This window comes from Populus alba, chromosome 10 (genome assembly GCF_005239225.2).
Source record: "Populus alba chromosome 10, ASM523922v2, whole genome shotgun sequence".
NCBI classification, from domain to species: domain Eukaryota; kingdom Viridiplantae; phylum Streptophyta; class Magnoliopsida; order Malpighiales; family Salicaceae; genus Populus; species Populus alba.
The window spans coordinates 13,224,885-13,242,138 of record NC_133293.1 but is presented as its reverse complement, the minus strand read 5'-3'; the positions used below and the strand labels follow the sequence as shown (position 1 = coordinate 13,242,138).

The window sequence follows — 17,254 nt, the reverse complement described above, 5'->3', positions numbered from 1 at the left end:
TTGAATTTCTGTATTTAGGATTCAAATCGCCAACATACCGACACGACGCTAATTGGTTAAAGCTAGAACGAGTCTTCAGCATCTTAATTATGCAAACAGCATGTAGTCTTTTGAGAGAAATACACAACATTGACTAGCTCATGCCATAGAGTCTTACAAGACATTTTGGGTACAATGCGTCATGGTCTCATGCAACGAAGATGCGATGAGTATTTGGAACTTAAAGATCATGAATTATGACAGTGGTTGTTTAAGAATTTGAATTTGATCCGTGAGGATGTCTTGGAGGGGAAGACAAGTATGGTTTCGGCGGGATTGGCAAGGACTCCAGGCTTCCTTGCAACATTTCTACCACTCTAGACATTGGTGGGCGATTTGAAGGGTCGGTTTGTATGCACCACAAGCTTGCCAAAATCATTTTTCTTGCATTTTGCTCCTCCACTTCATTGCCAGCACCTCGAAGTTCAAGTTCTTCACCTATTTCAAGACGCTTGTATATCCAATGTGGAAAATAGGTCTCACTGGTATTATCAACTCCAACGCGAAAGTTTTTTCTCCCTCCAATCATTTCTAACACTAGCATCCCATAGCTATAGACATCAGATTTGTGAGAGACCCCTCCAAAATTTCTACAAAATACTTCGGGGGCAATGTATCCAGCAGTTCCTCTTGCACCCAACATCGATACGGTACTCTCTTTACTGGGGCAAATTTTAGCCAGGCCGAAATCAGAAATTTTAGGACAGAAGTTTTCATCTAGAAGAATATTATGAGGCTTTATGTCAAAATGTAAAATCCTTGTGTTGCAACCTCTGTGCAAGTATTCTAATCCTCGAGCAATGCCAACTGCAATTTGGTATAATGTTTCCCACCCCAATTTGGGATGTGCCTTCGAGAGATTTTCTTCATATATGTGCTTGTCAAGTGACCCATTAGACATGAACTCATAGATTAGAGCTCGTTTAGGACCCTCAAAACAGAACCCCAGAAGAGTAACAATGTTGACGTGGGAAGTCATGCCGATGCTTGAAACTTCATTTACAAATTCTTCTCCATTACTCTTTGATTTCTTCAGGACTTTAACAGCAACAAGACGGCCACCAAGTAAATTGCCTTTGAAAACACTTCCATAGCCTCCTTGGCCTAGTTTCTCTTTGAAGTTTTTGGTCATTTTCTTAAGTTCTGAATAACTGTATCTTTGTGGTGCCAAGGTTCCATGGTTCCTCAGAAAAGCTTCTATACTTTGACTTCCTCTGGTTTTTCTTCGACAGGAAAGGAAGTGAATGGATGAGTACTTTCTGATGATGACGCAGCAGATTGTAATCAGTAGAACTCCAATGCCGACACCTGTAGTAAAAAAAGGAGTTGAGGAAAAAAAATCAGTCTAGGCGGAGGCATGGCAAAGGGTGAGGTGGGTTTTAGCCCAAGTCAAGATTTTATCAATATTTTTTTACTGTTTTATATAAAAAAATTCATAATTTTTAATTAAGTTATCAAAAAAATTTAAAAATTTACGTGGAGGCTTCTAATATGATGCTTTAGCTAAGGTTAAAATTTCATAATTTTTGAAGAAATTTAGAAATTTGATGAAAAATCACAATTGGACTAGTTTTACGTTATTGGACGTAATTTTCAATTCCATCATTAGATTGAGCTGAAATTTTACAAAAAAATCTTAAAATATATTAAATAAAATTTGGTTAAAATTTTAGGATGAATGAAGCTTGGTAGTGCTAATAAAAAAAAGGACCGTCAAATAAAAGCAAAATGACTCATTAAGAGTAAAATGGTAATTTGTCATTCAAAAATAAAACAAATCAGCTCCTCCTTCCTTTTATATGTTGCCGACTTGGCAGAAACAGAATAGAAAAAGAAAGAAAAGAAAAGGCGAGAGAGAAATAGAAAAAAATAAGGGAAAAACAAAAATAAAATCCAAGGAAAAAATAAGAAAAGTGAGAATAATCTTGTAAACTTACAAAGTCCAACTTATAAAACACTAATCTAGGGAAGAATCAAGTGAATGAAGGAGGAATTGAAAGAGAAAAAAAATTTAATTACTTTGTTTTCTAGTTGACATGAGATTGTCATTCTATCCCGATTGAGAGGTTGTTACAATATTGATTCAAATTCGATTATAGATGAATTATATTTCACAAAACATCAAAGGATGTAACTTTAATAGTGAGTTTATTTTTTACTTTTGCTTTAATTTTATGTACTTTTAAATTTATTTCTTAATATTTTGGATAATGTATTTGAATTAAAATTTTATTGTTAACTTTAAAAATTTATGTATATGAATTAATAATCAATCTTAAAAAATATTTATATATTTATTTAATAGCCTAAATTCCTAGCTCTGCCTTGCTAAAAATGATTCATTTAAACTTTTTCGAAGAATGTTTCTTCCTCTAGCGGTAAAGGAAAGTTTAGTAAATCACGCCATCTATGGAAATGTGGTGCTAGACATTTCGAGGAGGTAAATTACCTAGTCCGAGCTTCAATCTCAATTTCTTGCTCTCTGCAACACAAGCAAAAAAAGGAAATATGGCATTAGTGCAAAACCTAAAAGTTAAAACAACGAATTTATGCATGCTTTGCCAAATCGAATTCTCCAATATTTAGCATGCACAAAAATCAGCAAAAAAAAATAAAAATTAAGAGCAAGGAGGACCTGCTAGCTTATGAGTAATATGGGATTTTGTGGCAAGCTAAATTCTATTCTCACGACCCATAATTGTAAACGAAACCCAGTAAGCTAAAATCAATTGCATAGAAGACAGGAATTGAGTGGAATACCAGAAATAAAGAATAATAGGTCTAGTAAAATGTCTCAAGGTCCTCAGGAGTATACTGGGTCGTAGTATACAAATACAAATAAACTTGCATGTATTTATCTCTCCCTATTTTTGCTGTGTCCAGGCATATCATACCTTCAATTGAATGGATGCATTTGAACTTTCCTTTGATGATGTTACATTCCCCTCTTTGCAAATAACAATGATAACAGGGAGGCCGTACGAACACTTCAATAGAGAAGGTAGCTGTTAACAGCCTGAATATGTCACCATAACTCTCGGTATTATTCACTGGGAGCTGAAGAATTGAACAGGTAGGTGGAGGACTAGGTAGACTGGTGTCGCGAGTATAATAGATGCTGAAGTTCTTGCATCCTGTATAGTTAAATTCAAGATGCTGAGGAAAATTGACACTGGGGTCAGTACATTTGAATAAAGTTAGGTTGGAGAATTCTAGAATAGAGAAGTATGGGAGACTGGCTGGAAGACTCAAATTCTTGAAGGAATCGCATGAATTGGAATTCAAATGTCCCCCTAATTCTTCATCGGTGATTGAAATGGTATCAGCCTGAGAGATGCTGTTAAGTTCAAACCATTTTCCTCCCCTTTCTAGTTGGATCCTTTGAGATTGTTCGTGACAACCATCCACCACATAGGGACCGCATATCTCAGGACTTGTGTTGTTGGTAAATGGGAACCTGATTTCTCCGAGCTTTCCACAATTGAAAGGCGGACACTTGTTGAAGGCCCAGCCATCATCTTTGGAAGCGCAAATAAGCAAAGGGTGAAAGAGGGCAAAGAAAACTAGCAAAGGGACGGGAGCCATCCCCGAGCTCTCAATTTTAAGAAACAAAATGGAGACACCAACAGGATCAACTTCTCTTACTAGAACTCTGTCTTGGTGTCTCTTCAAAGTACATATAATTCTTTATCTGGCAACACACGTCAGTTGACTTGGAAACTTGAGTAGGAAGACTAGTAATTAAGATGGACAGCAGGTGGGGTAGCCCTGCGAAATTTACATGTTAGAAATCGTCTGTTTGGTCGGTGATAGCACCAGCCCAGTAAATTGGCACCTGGTATTTGAAAGACTCCTTCCCACTGGCTAGCAAATCAAAGAGAAGCTGGCTATTGACTTCTCAAAGTCTTCTTCCCAAATACCACGCAATATTAACAGAGACTTCTTTGCAGCTTGTTATAAACAAGAAAGCGAAGTATAGGGTTTCGCTAAATTAGATAAGAACCCTGTGGTAACAATGCAATAATGCATCTTTCTGAAAGAATGGACTCCATTACACGGTCCCGGAGCTTACTAGATGCCAAGGATGGAGTTCTAGGAAGATCAGAAATTGGTGAGAGAAAAATGACACATTAAGCATCCAAAGGTGTAATTCATGGGTCATAGTCATCTCTAAACTAAAAAAAAAAAAAAAAAATTAGTGGCCATGACTCATGAGTCCAAAGATGATGTTTCAATTACTTCCAGTCCATGGGCAGTCTCTGTGGAGGGATCCACAGAAAAACCTTTCTACAAGGAAATCAATTTGTTGCATAGTAATAACTAGATAGGGGTAGCACTATACCACCGGATAGCTCAATTGTTCTTTTTTTAACGTTAAAAAAATTGTTAAGATGATGTAAGCGTTTTTTAAAAAAGAAGAAAACATTTTGGGACTCGAGTCATTGACTCTGAAAAAAAATATAAATACTATAATTCTAATTAAAATAAGAAATTAAGTTTATAATTCATTAAATAAAATTCCTAATAATAATTAAATAAAACACAACAAACAAAATCTAATTAATAAACTTCAATTAAAAATTCAAATAAATTAAACCAAAACATAAGCTAAAACTCAATCTTTCTATGATTTGGACTATTCTCCGTTTATGATGATACAAACATGTAGGGGTGAGCATTTTCGGTTCGGTTCGATTCGGTTTTGAACTGAAAAAAACAACCAAACCGGTTCTCTTTTTAAAAAAATAAATAAAATCAAAACCGAGTCAAACCGACCGGTTTCGGTCCGGTCCGGTTCTTGATTTCAAAAAACCGAGAAACCTATATGCTCATATTTCTTCTTAAATTCGCCAATAAGATGCCTTTTCACAATTATTGTTTTCCCTGCATTGTGCAAACAAATTAAAAGCCAAAAATCAACACCACTTATTTCATCTCAAATCCAAAACTCTGCTATAAATCAAAACCCAAAATTTCTTACAAAATAAACATTGTTTTTCCTATATTTTTCAAATACCCAAATACCAAAAATCCAAACCTGATTTTTTAAAATGAAAACCCCAAATCTTCTTATACAAATAAATCTTATCTTTTTTTTTTTTTTATCAATCACCAGATAATTTGTCTTGCATTTCCAAAGAATAATAATAGTAAGTTTCCGCTAACATGTCAATAGTTCTTACCAATGGGTGAACAACTACCAAAAAAAATGCCTCTCCCAGTATGACACTGGACATCGTGTTCCTATTTTATACAAGCTTCTACCAGGAACTTGCTGATGTAAAGAGGGAGAGGGAGAGGGAGAGGGAGAGGGAGAGGGGAGAGGGGGCTGCTGGGAGGGAGAGGAAGAGAAAGAGTGAGAGGGGGTTGCGGCTAGGGTTAAGAGGGGGGGATAATTTTTTTATTTATAGTGCTTTTTTTGAACCGGTTCGGTTCGGTCCGGGTTAACCGGTTCCTGCATTACAAAATCGAAAACCAAACCGAACCGGGATTTTTCCTAACTATTCTAATCGGTTTTTTTTCTCGGTTTATTCGGTTTTTCAGTTTTTTTGCACACCCCTACAAACGTGTAAACAATATCTTAGTTGTAATATTTTCATTATCTTTTTTGATACCATTTTGATATCTAAAATTGTTTGCCAGTGTACAGTTTAAGAAAACAAAAGATTTATCATTGGATCTTATAACAGTAGGCATTAATCGTACACCACGATTAATATTAAGTTTCAAAATGTCACCATCCCTCCATGACAGGTTAACAATAAAACTTGATCTTTTAGTGAAGTTATTATATGTACATAGATTGTTATTTATTGAAACACTATAGTGATGCATTTGTCTTAACACCATAAAAACTTATATACTAGTAATTGGGGGAGATTTCATCTTTTCATTAGGATTAATTTGTCATCGTCAAATTGATTAGTAGATCGGTTTTTTTTATATTTTTTTTTAACAGTCAAATGACTAAAAAGCTATAAAAACAAAAATGTTAAACTATCTTTCAGGGGTTTGTTCATATTTTTATTTTTTTAAGCGTAATAAAATGATTAATATACTTTTCTACATTAAAAAAAATTATTTTTTTAAGCGTAATAAAATGTTAAAATGATTAATATACCTTTTTACAATAATTTGTCATGATGATAAAAAAAAATTTAAGGATGAAATTTAGAAGAAAAAAATGATGAAATTAATAGGAAAAAAAAACCTCTAAACTCAATTTGTTTTTATTCGAATCTAAAATTAAATTATATAGAAATTATCTCAATGTGATCGAGTTAGCTTAGCAAATCAAAACTAACTCACATGATTGTTAAAATATTATTATAATAATAATAACAATAATAATGAGAAAAAAAGGGATAAAATTAAAAATAAAAAAAGGGGATAATGGGAAAAAAAAAAAAAAAGGGAAGAAGAAAGATTAAATGTTTACTATTCATATAACCAAAGAAGCTCGTCGTCAGTTCTTAGACGTTTTAATAGAGAACAAGTAACTAGTTTCTTGTCTATTCTCAAACGTTATAATTATTTTATCTGGCAACACACGTTAGTTCACTTGCAAAAGTCTAGTAATTAAGATGGACAGCAGGTGGGGTAGCCCTGCGAAATTTACATGTTAGATATCGTCTGTTCGGTAGGTGATACCACCAGCCCAGTAAATTTGCACCTGGTCTTTGAAAGACTCCTTCCCACTGGCTAGCAGATCAAAGAGAAGTTGACCTATTGACTTTTCAAAGTCTTCTTCCCAAATACGGACCACACAATATCGACAAAGACTTCTTTGCAGCTTGTTATAAAAGCACGTGTAATATATAATTTTGTTTTTATGTTTTAAAAGTTTTTTTTTTAAATTAAAATGTTTTTACTTTTCCAAGGAAAAGAAGACTTCAGCGACGTATTTTTCCAAGTCTATTTTCCAGCATTAAATTCCACCGCCAACCATAATTATATTCCCTTTACTTGAATACCTAACGCTTCGACCATAAAAAATGACAGACTGCACTTTATACTATATTATTATTATTATTATTATTATTATATTATTATATATAAGCTAAAACTAAATATGGTTGTTCTGCCAAAGATTTTCTTTTTTGGAAATTTTTTGTATTTTTTTTACAGAAATAATTACAAAACTCTTATTTGTATCTGAATTTCACTTTCCCTTTATATTTCTATAAATTATATTTTTTATTGTATAGTTTTATATCTTCAATAATATTATTTTACGTCTTTAACATTATATTTTGTTCGAGTTTTTTTTGTTTGCCCAAAATGAAAAGTATAATTTATAAAAGTACACGAGAGAAAATGAAAGTTAGATCAAACTATAGAATCTATTCTTTTTTTTATTTTACATTTTGGTTCTTGAAGTTAAGAAGTTGTATGCAAATATCCCTAAACTTAATTTTTCTTACAACAAGGTCCCTCATTATTGAGAGAGGAAAGAGAAGACTGGAGAGGCAGGAAGGTTTGGTTTTTTTTATTTCTAGAGGGCCTCGGAAAGTGTTTTGAGATTCAAAATGGTTTTTACCAAATGATTGGATGGTGTTTTTAGGTTAAAAAAAAAAAAAAAAATGTGAAGGGCCAAAAACAGCAATCCCCATTTCTGCGGTGACAAAATGATCATCGAAAGTTGCATGCGGTGGACAGCACGTCACTCCTTGCAAACAACGCGTCATCCACTTTTGTTTGATTTTTTTAAGTTACTGGGCCAGGCCCATCCAGCCTAGGAGTTCAGAAATCAGGCCCATACATGCAGACCTATTGTGTACCCAACCCGGCTTTCTTCTTCTTTCAATATTTATGATTTTTTCAATCTCAATTTTTTTCAAGTAATTAATTTTTTTTCATATCCAATCTAAGCATTTTTGGTTGTTGTCCATTCTTGCCTCCTTCCAATTACTGATTCTCTTAATTAGATTTTATTAAGTGATATGGATAATCGGTTGCATGTTTGCCCTTTCATTCATCAAAATCAAAAATATTTATAATATGTATTTAAAATTTAAAAAAAAAACATGATATCAAATACTACAAAATAAATATTCAATTAAAAAATTCCATAATTCATGTTGATTTATTATAATTTCATCAACTTAAATTCCTTAACTAATTGAAATATTAAATAGATCTTATAAACTTGCCCGTGACGAGTCTGAACAAAGAGGGAACTGGCATGTTGAAGCAAAAGGAGAGCATAATACTTTCCAGTTCTTTTCTATTTTTCAGTTCATAAACTAGATGTCTTGGGGTTACTACTAAGAAACAGAATCTGAAGCTGCCTGCGCTCGATTAGGGATGAATCTACTTCAAAAGCTTTGCTTCACTGTTCTGCTATAAGTTGGTAGCTATCACGGTTCCGTGGTTGCTAATTAGAGGATTAGAAGTGAAATATAAGTTCTGCCTTTCCAAACACAATCAATATGTGGAAAGCAGAAGAACAAGGGCATCACAAAAAAAATATGAACCTTGATTTGAAGCCTGAATATAAACACTAGTGATTTAACCTCCAGTAATTATACGGACTCCCTTATACATAAACTCGCCACTGCTGTGCCTAGGATTTAATTTTTGGGTGTAACAAAACGACGACAAGGAGAAGGTAACGTACATTTGCTTTCAAACCAGGCATTAGCCATGCTCTCATCAGCCAACTTGAAAGTAAGCAGCATGGAGGAAGAAAACTTAAACGCTTTCATTAGGTGTAGTAGAAACACTAGTGGCCCATTTAGCGGTAACAGAAACTGGTGAAGGTGGCAGACGGATGTTCTTCAATAGACCAGCCTCCTCGCAATAGGGTGGTGAAGGTGGTGGCAGTGTGCTCTTCGACCTCTTGTTATCGTCATGCACTTCTTCAAGATTCTCCAAGGACTCCCCGCCTTGAATTGTTTTTAACTGCTGCAAAACATTTTCCATGGAAGGTCTTGTTTCCTTGTCTTGCTGCCAACATTGAAAAGCCAACTCTGCAACCGATGTCGTCATTCTTTTAACTTCCTCGTCTGAATTATACCCAAGACGTGAATCAATCAGCTCGTCAACTGCACATTTCTGAATCTTGCTTATTGCTAAGTTAGAAAGATTCTCCATGGACTCCCCGCCTTGAATTATTTTTAACTGCTGCAAGACATTTTCCATGGAAGGTCTTATTTCCTTGTCTTGCTGCAAACATTGAAAAGCCAACTCTGCAACCGATGTTGTCGTTCTTTTAACTTCTTCGTCTGAATTATACCCAAGACGTGAATCAATCAACTCATCAAATGCACATTTCTGAATCTTGCTTATTGCTAAGTTTGAGAGATTAATCTCATGCCGGTGCCTGGTTATATCAACAGCAGGCATTGATGATATGAGCTCAATCAGGACAACCCCAAAGCTATAGACATCGCTCTTATCTGTAAGTTGGTAGCTTTGGTGATATTCAGGGTCAACGTAGCCTGGAGTCCCTTGTGGAACAGTCGAGACGTGAGTAACGTCTTTGGGAAACAACCTGGAAAGCCCAAAATCTGCAACCTTGACGCTGAAATTGTTGTCAAGGAGGATGTTGTTCGTCTTGACATCACGATGTATGATGTCAGAAGCATGAAGGTAAGCCAGAGCACTAGCTGTTTCTATTGCTATGCTCATTCGAATAGGCCAGGTCAGAGGACTGGACTTTGCTTGATCTCCATGTAGATGATCAGCAACAGTGCCATTGGGAATGTATTCATAGACAAGTAGTAGCTCACGGCTGCGTCGTGAAGAGCATCCATAAAGGCAGACGAGGTTTTTGTGGTGCAGGCGAGTAAGAATTTCAATTTCATTCATGAACTGCTTAACCCGTTTATAGTTGTGTTCATATAGGCGCTTAACTGCAACTTCCCGTCCATCTTTGAGCTTCCCTGGTTCAAAACAAACCCATTGATCAAATTGCTTGAGTTTTAGGAAAGCTTTCCTTTTCTTTTGATTAGCAGTTTTCTACTGTAGTATAGTTGATCTATCAACAGAAACTTTAAACTTTCATCTTCTTACCATAGTAAACAGTTCCAAAACCTCCATCTCCAAGTTCCTTTTCACTATCAAAATTATTGGTGGCTTGCCCAAGTTCAGTATAAGAGAAGATGGGGATGCTGAGGTAAACACCATCTCCTTCTAGGTCTGCTTTTGAGGAGGGATCAGATGAAGAATTCATAGATAACAAGTTTGAGGAATCACGTCTTTTCTTGAAGCGGCGCAGGTAAATGTAGGACAACAAAATTATTCCCAGCAGACATCCGATGCCTAAACCTGATAAAGGAGAGAATTACTTTGGATGGCAGATGACCTTTACTTTGGATGACAGATAACCTTGCAGGAATCCATACATGCTAGAAATTATGGAGGTTATCATGGAAACATATAAAGCAGAGAAATTTTGGATTTTGAATTACCTAATCCTAGCTTCAGTCCCAGCTTGTCTTTTTCTGCAAAAAGATTTTCAAAGAAATATGATGTTATATGAGGTCGAACAATAAAACTGAAGTGATTCAGAACCAATTAACCTCAGAAATTATGGAATACACACATACAAAGGTTCAAACCTTGGAAGTTTTTTTCCAATATAGATTCACTGCTGTAGACTGAGTTCTTATGCGCTGGGCATGTTTAACGAAGGGCTCTAAAGCTAAAGCTAACTCTATACGGTTATGAAATTTTAAGAACTATTAGAGCACAAAATATAGTGAAATATGCAGGCTTGATCAATGTAGATATGCAAGTCTTTCTGCATTGTTATGTCGTCTATACCTTCTTTTGCAATGGAACAAAGAAGTTTTGGCTCTTTAATCTGGCATTCTCCTCCTCCACGATGACAGTGCATACAGGCAGGAGATACTAGCACTTCAAGTGTGAACTTGGCATTGAGCATTGTGAATATGCCATTGTAGGTTGATTCCTGTTTCCAGGAAACTGTATAAGCGAACACCGAGTGTGGTAGATACTTAAGTTTTTGCAGGGTACATCAATTGAATCTAATTGGCTTGCATCTCTGTGAGGGTTGTTGCATTTGAACAAGGTCAGATTTGGCATAAATTGCAAGAAGAGAAAAGGGAGCCAAGGAGAAGTCAAATTGCTGAAGGTTTTGCAATCATGGGAAAATTACTGCTGCCAGAGGACTTCATCGTGAGAACTGAAATGGTACTGTGTCCATTCCAACGCCTACGAGAGGAATTTAGAATTCATACCACCTCCCTTCCCTCTCTAATTGGATCTTCTGCGTATCTTTATCACACCATCAACCATAAGAAAACCACAGTGCGAACGTGAGGCGTTGGTGAATGGGAAGTGGATTTCACCGAGTTTCCCACAATGAAAGGGCTGGCAATTTGGATTGTATCTAGTTTCTTCTCCAGCGGAGAGAGGAAGTTTGAGGTGAAAAAGAATAAAGAATACTAACAGACAAGCATGCACCATACTGAGATTTCCAATTTAGGAAATAAAAACAACAGTGACACAAACAAGGATTAGCTGTTCTTACTTTTAGTAACAGCTACGCCTCTGTAGGCTGTACCTCTCCGTTAATGCAACTTACAATATGTACTTAGTTCCTTACCCGATAGAAACGACAGTTGACTAAGAACTTTGATTCAGAAGACTTGTGAAGATGAACTGAAATATTAAATATGGTGGGCAGTGGGACACACTTTGAAAATATAGCTTGAATATGTAAAATTTTGTATTAGTCAACCAACTTCAGTAGAAATACTTTGCTTTGGCTCTAGAAAAGCCCCACACATTCAACATAATCATGTGGTGATATAAGCTAGGACTTTTTTGCAGCTTGTTATTAACGTCTAGACTGTTAAAGGAAAAGATGATATGGGATTGGTTCTCCTAAGAGAAAGGGGATCAAAAGACAAAGATGATGATGAACAGGAACTTCACAACGTGGTTTGCAAGCTTGCAGAAGTTATCGATGGTCTTGCAGTAGTAATATATTAGAAATTGGAGTCAAGAGAGATTTGGCATGTGACAAATAATTCAAATGTGGTGAGATCATCGAGAAATCCATTGGTAAATTGAGGTCATAATCATCTCTCAAATGCAAAACTGGTTGAATTATGATAGGGCAATTCATGGCCATCATCTGGTGGCAACAGTTTTGGGTGGTCTTTGTCAGTGAAGCAGAGAAGGGTTAAAGAGAACGAAATTACAAGGTTTTCAGATTGTGGTAAAATAACTACATAATGAAGGTCTGATAATTCCAGGGTGTCATGGGTTCTCCATGGTTCTCTTCTCTTCTTCCCTCTTCCTTGTGTTATAGAGGCCTGACATTCTTTTCTTCCTTTTTTACGCCGGTACGGGATCTAATATCCCAGCATTTCGAATATTGGAACACAGTTGAAAGCATTAAAGACAGGACAGTTTTGGTGATCGAACTAATAACTCATTTCCTCCATTGAATCACCATTTTGTTCATGCCTATTATCCCCTACCTTGTTGGATCACCATTTTAACCTGCCTGTTACCTTCCCCTCTAGGCTGGAGCATCATGGGACTGTACCCTAGCAATTACACTAGAAACAGACTACTAAGCTGACTAATATAGGTTTAATACTATCTTCTGAGAATCTGGGACAAATCAAATTATGACATTGCCTAGTGGTGCCTGGAGTACAGAGGGAAGCATCTGCCACTAACAAGAGGAATGGTCTTGCAAATATGATATCGATTGCCTGCTATTTGCAATGCCATGTTTCTTAAGGGGGGGCGATCTTTACCACTTATTCTAACAAGATATTGATCACCTTGTAACCTGTGTTTTTGTACTTTAACTGTATGTAATTTAGAATTCATAATCCCACTAAAATGAGAAAAAAAATCCTTAAGGGGGGGATATGTAGTTATCTAGACCTAAACGTAAGAGATCCAGAGAATGAGATCATAACAAATCCAGAAAGAGTTTGGAACGAGACAAGTAAAAACATGGAAGCGAGCCATGCCATCATCACAGAAAAATACACTGGTATCATCTTCAAACCCACATCGGCCGCCACTTCTTTGGCAATGATGCGGAGCTAAAAGAATCGGAGATGCAAAGGAACTAGATGAAAACTCATCACCAGCCTCTTGGCCGGAAACGTTGTTATCAAGAGCACGACTTATTTTATTACTCGGGATATTTCATCCCTTTGTCGGCCTCGTCTATTAAGCATTAATTAATTTTCAAACCAAATGATTAAGTAGTTCTCTTTCGGTGGTCAGACTATACCGTCTCATATATTTCAAAACAAAAAACTTTCAACATCAATGGTCATATCTCTTCATTAGGAAAACCAGTTTGCTGTGATTTAAAGTTTTCAACTTTGAGGATCTAGATGCATATAAATGGTCATAATTATTTGATGATGCACAATATTTTTTTTATTTTTTTCGCCGCGCTCATCCTGAGTTTTCAGTACACTTTGTTGAATAATTAAAATCAAGGACTAGTCTTCTGTAATTTTAGGATAGAAATTCAATAAATAATTGCGGGCGTAAGACTAGAGAGTCAAGTCAAAAGCTGTCCCACTGGTACTATTACTCTGACTCGATGGCTTATCAGATAGCTAGAAGAGGTAGCTAAACAATTGGCAAAGAGTTTGATTCTTCATTTCTGGTACGTTTGCTTATTTTGACCATTAATTGAAGAAAAAATACCTTTGAATAGGACGGCTATTCAAGTTTAGAGTTCGAGGTCCCACCTGCGCGCGTTATGAACATAGCAGACTAGATTTTTAAAAAGATTGGGTTAAAGGTGGATTTGGTCCTCCTACTCTTGATTTCTTCTTAAACTGCTTCCTGTATGATATGTTTTCCAAAAGCATTCCTTGTACTTGATATCTTGACTTGTTTCAACGATGGAGCTCTCTCCCATGCAGCACCGTTACTAGCAATGTCAAATTTGTTATTGAATCCTTTTATGTCAGATAAATTTGTTTCCAAATCCATTTTTGTACTTGTGAAGATTAAAATGGTCGTTTGATGTTAAAATCAAACAAATCAGGCCAGAAAACCAAAGCTTCTTCTTGTTTTTAAGAAATGGAGAAGATGACTCGTTAAAAATGAAGGTGGCTTGAAAAAAAAATGAAATATATGTTTTGTTTTTTCTGGCACTGAAACCAATGATTTTGTTCAGCTAGTTCTATACTGAATGGCTGTTAAAAATGAAAAAAGAAAAAGAAAAAAAATGGACAGCGTGAGTTAGGGTGATAGAAGATCCACATGAGGGAATATCGAGTACGTTCAAGGATCCCCGCTAGGAAAAAAATCGTTGAGAAACCAATGTAAGATAAAAATCAAGAGGAGACTGCATGAACCCCTTGAACGTTCAATAATCATAGCGCTTCTTGTTAATTTTGGAGAATTAGATTTATCCCTAATCCTAATGACTGGCTAATGTTAGAGAATTAGATTTATCCAGCCAAGTCCACCTTTCCGATCCCTTAAACGGGTTCCTTTTTGCCTAAACTGCCCCTACCTACAGACACTTCGTTCTTGGTGTATGTGTGGTATTGATATCTGTCACTGTTCAACAAAGAATTCGCTAGCCTAGCAATGATGAACCTCATCAAGACAGTGGAAAGAAGAGAGATGTTTTGACCATGGTTGTGTGGACATGACGATCCCAGCACGACACACAACTGGCACTTATCTTAGACAAAACACACAAGTGGGCAATGGGCCTATACCATATACTAGCCATCACTCTCGAGAAAGAGATAAAATTTCAAGACAGGGAAAAAATTAATAATAAAATGACTCACCGGGATAACACTGCTTAGAATGAGGTCTGTCGGGGCAGAAACATTTGAAATGGTACGTGGCGGCGTCAAATCCACACTTGCCACCACTGTCATGACAAAGGCTACAATTACTTGCTGTCCAATTCAACACAAACCCTTCTTCTAGCAATAGCATCCTTTCAGTCCCAACATTCTCACCTCTATACACATCCACAGGTGCCAAAACTCGAGTTCCACATTTGTCTAGAGTAGAACCCAATAAAGGATCATCTTCGAGCATTGCTAGAGTCCAAACAGTTTCATTCTCCCCAGGACAATCAACCTTGTAATTTGAAAGCGCACTTTTATTTGATAGCAGCGTTGAGTTGCAATTGTAAAGCAAGAAGAGGCCTTTACTGTTAGAAGATCGATGAAACCTGCCATCATCTAGAGATATGTTTTGTATTTGAGGAGTACAGGAGGGGCTTTTGCCAGAAACAGCTGCATTTGAGACACGAAGAGACTGGTTTTGGTAGTGGATTTCGTGGATGATATACTCACTATTGGACAGATTAAAGACTGGCTTGCCTTTGTCGTTGCAAGAGATAGTGAATCCAGGGTAGCCACAATAGTCGGGTTGCACGCCTTGGATATGAAACGGGAAGCTTATGTTTTGACCATCGCCACAGCTTTTGGGGTTGCAAGCTAGGAAGTAAGGGTCTGTACATGAGGCTTTCTTTGCCAGGAGAAAGAAAGTGACAATAAAGAGATTTATTATTGGAGAAAAAGGTGTTAAAAAGAAGTTGAGGTTCATTTTTATGGATCTTTGATTTTGTGGAGGAGAGAGAGAAAGGGAGGAAGAGGAACGATGGTGAATAAATTATGGGGGAGGAGGGAATCGATGTATCGGGAGTTATAAGAGGGTGAGTTTGACTTGATTTTTGCAGATTTTCTGCCTCTGACAATTTTTGTAGCCGGAGGCTCGTTCGTATCTGATTAGAAATCGTAGACTATTGAATATAATGAAGTATAAGTCGGTGTTGCCCAAAGGAAGCGTTCATTGTCAGAAAAGCAGCGCAAGTTGACCAGCTTAAAAAACTCTGTGCCCTTCATCGTCTGGGCCTTCTTACGACTTGAAGTGAAGTTACGGACTGTAGCCATCGCTGGTTTATTTAATTTTTAAATGTATCGTAATATATTTCATTTTGGCACCCTTCATTTTTAAAATCCTAATTTTGCCCCTGCTTCTAGTTGACGTGTTTACTGTTGTGATATTGAATACTTTTTATAAAAAAAAATTGAAAACATGTTAAAATATCTTTTTATATATTTATTTTTTTGTGATGTTAAATACTTTTTTCAATCCAAAAATAATTTTAAAACACATATAAACACAATTTCAAACACAAAAATAAATAATATCTTGAAAACTATAAGATATAGTTTTAACAATTATGGTTTTAACAATAATCACAACCAAAAGCTCAGAGAAAAATAATATTCAGAGTTACTTGTCAAAAAATAATTAACAACAATCAAGGATTGTTTAATTTTCAACTGGTTATATGTTTGTGCTATGTTGTAAGTGGGATTAAAGTTTTTTCTTGAATGCTGATAAAAAATTTGCAAACCAAGAAGAGTTATTTGGTATTTTTATTAAACCTGATTTAGTGGGTTAATCTTAAATCATCCTGATCCAAGTTTTTTTATGTATCTCATATTTATAATTAAATTATGTGGAAGTTTTCTTGACGCGACCCTATATGTTTTGCCTTGTCAAAAACATTATAGTTGACTAGTTAAATAGTTTATAAATAAAATTGATATAAATAACCTCAACTTTCCACCTAGTCCAAATTCAAAATTAAACTATAAAGGTGTTACCTCGATTTTATTCAGTCAATTTGTTAATCCTGAGACAATCTGTTTTGTTGGTAAAAAATATTCAATAATAAAATTGAAAAAAAAATAATAAAATTCATAAATAAAAAACTTTCTTAGCTTGACTTTTTTTTTAGTCTAGTTTTAAAATTAAACTACATAAGAGTTGTCTTAATGTGATCAGGTCAACTTGGCCAATTTAAATGTAACTGATTATTAAAATATTATAATAATAAAAATGAGAAAATATAGAGTAAAATGAAAATAAAGAAAGGGAAATGATGAAAAGAAGAAGATAAACAATGATGTTCATTGTCAATTCTTAAATGTTTTAATAGAGAAGAAGTAACTAGTTTCATTGTCGATTCTCAAATGTTTTAATAGAGAAGATGTAACCAGCTTTATTGCTTATCCTAGTATCTATTTTAAATGACGAATACATTAAAAGAGTAGATAAAAATAGTACTTTTTTCATTTTAAAATTTTATATTGAAAAATAAAAAATTGGGGTATTCGCATAATATATTTTCTTTATATACATAAAAAGTTCATCACGGTACATAAATTACAAGTCAATTTTATGATATAGCAGGGAATCACGCTTCTTT

The 17,254-nt window shown here is 35.4% G+C and overlaps 2 protein-coding genes across 7 annotated transcripts in view; both read right to left on the bottom strand.

The window, feature by feature from the left end:
• LOC118045296 (LEAF RUST 10 DISEASE-RESISTANCE LOCUS RECEPTOR-LIKE PROTEIN KINASE-like 1.1) overlaps positions 1 to 16,030 on the bottom strand; it is a 42,235-nt gene extending 26,205 nt beyond the window's left edge. For 2 of the 6 annotated variants that reach the window (XM_073411659.1, XM_073411660.1), the window contains exon 1: positions 14,808 to 16,018. In XM_073411659.1, coding sequence (XP_073267760.1) covers positions 14,808 to 15,579 — 772 coding nt within the window. In that variant the 5' untranslated portion in view covers positions 15,580 to 16,018. The other 4 variants (XM_035070609.2, XM_035070608.2, XM_073411661.1 and 1 more) reach the window with 4 other exon arrangements.
• LOC140954133 (LEAF RUST 10 DISEASE-RESISTANCE LOCUS RECEPTOR-LIKE PROTEIN KINASE-like 2.3) lies at positions 57 to 3,721 on the bottom strand. Its single transcript, XM_035070652.2, has 3 exons — positions 2,934 to 3,721; positions 2,489 to 2,521; positions 57 to 1,347 (listed from the first exon to the last, which is right to left on the bottom strand). The coding sequence occupies exons 1-3, from the start codon at positions 3,622 to 3,624 to the stop codon at positions 251 to 253; spliced, it is 1,821 nt and encodes a 606-aa protein (XP_034926543.1). The 5' UTR covers positions 3,625 to 3,721; the 3' UTR covers positions 57 to 250.
• Positions 16,031 to 17,254: the final 1,224 nt, after the last annotated feature.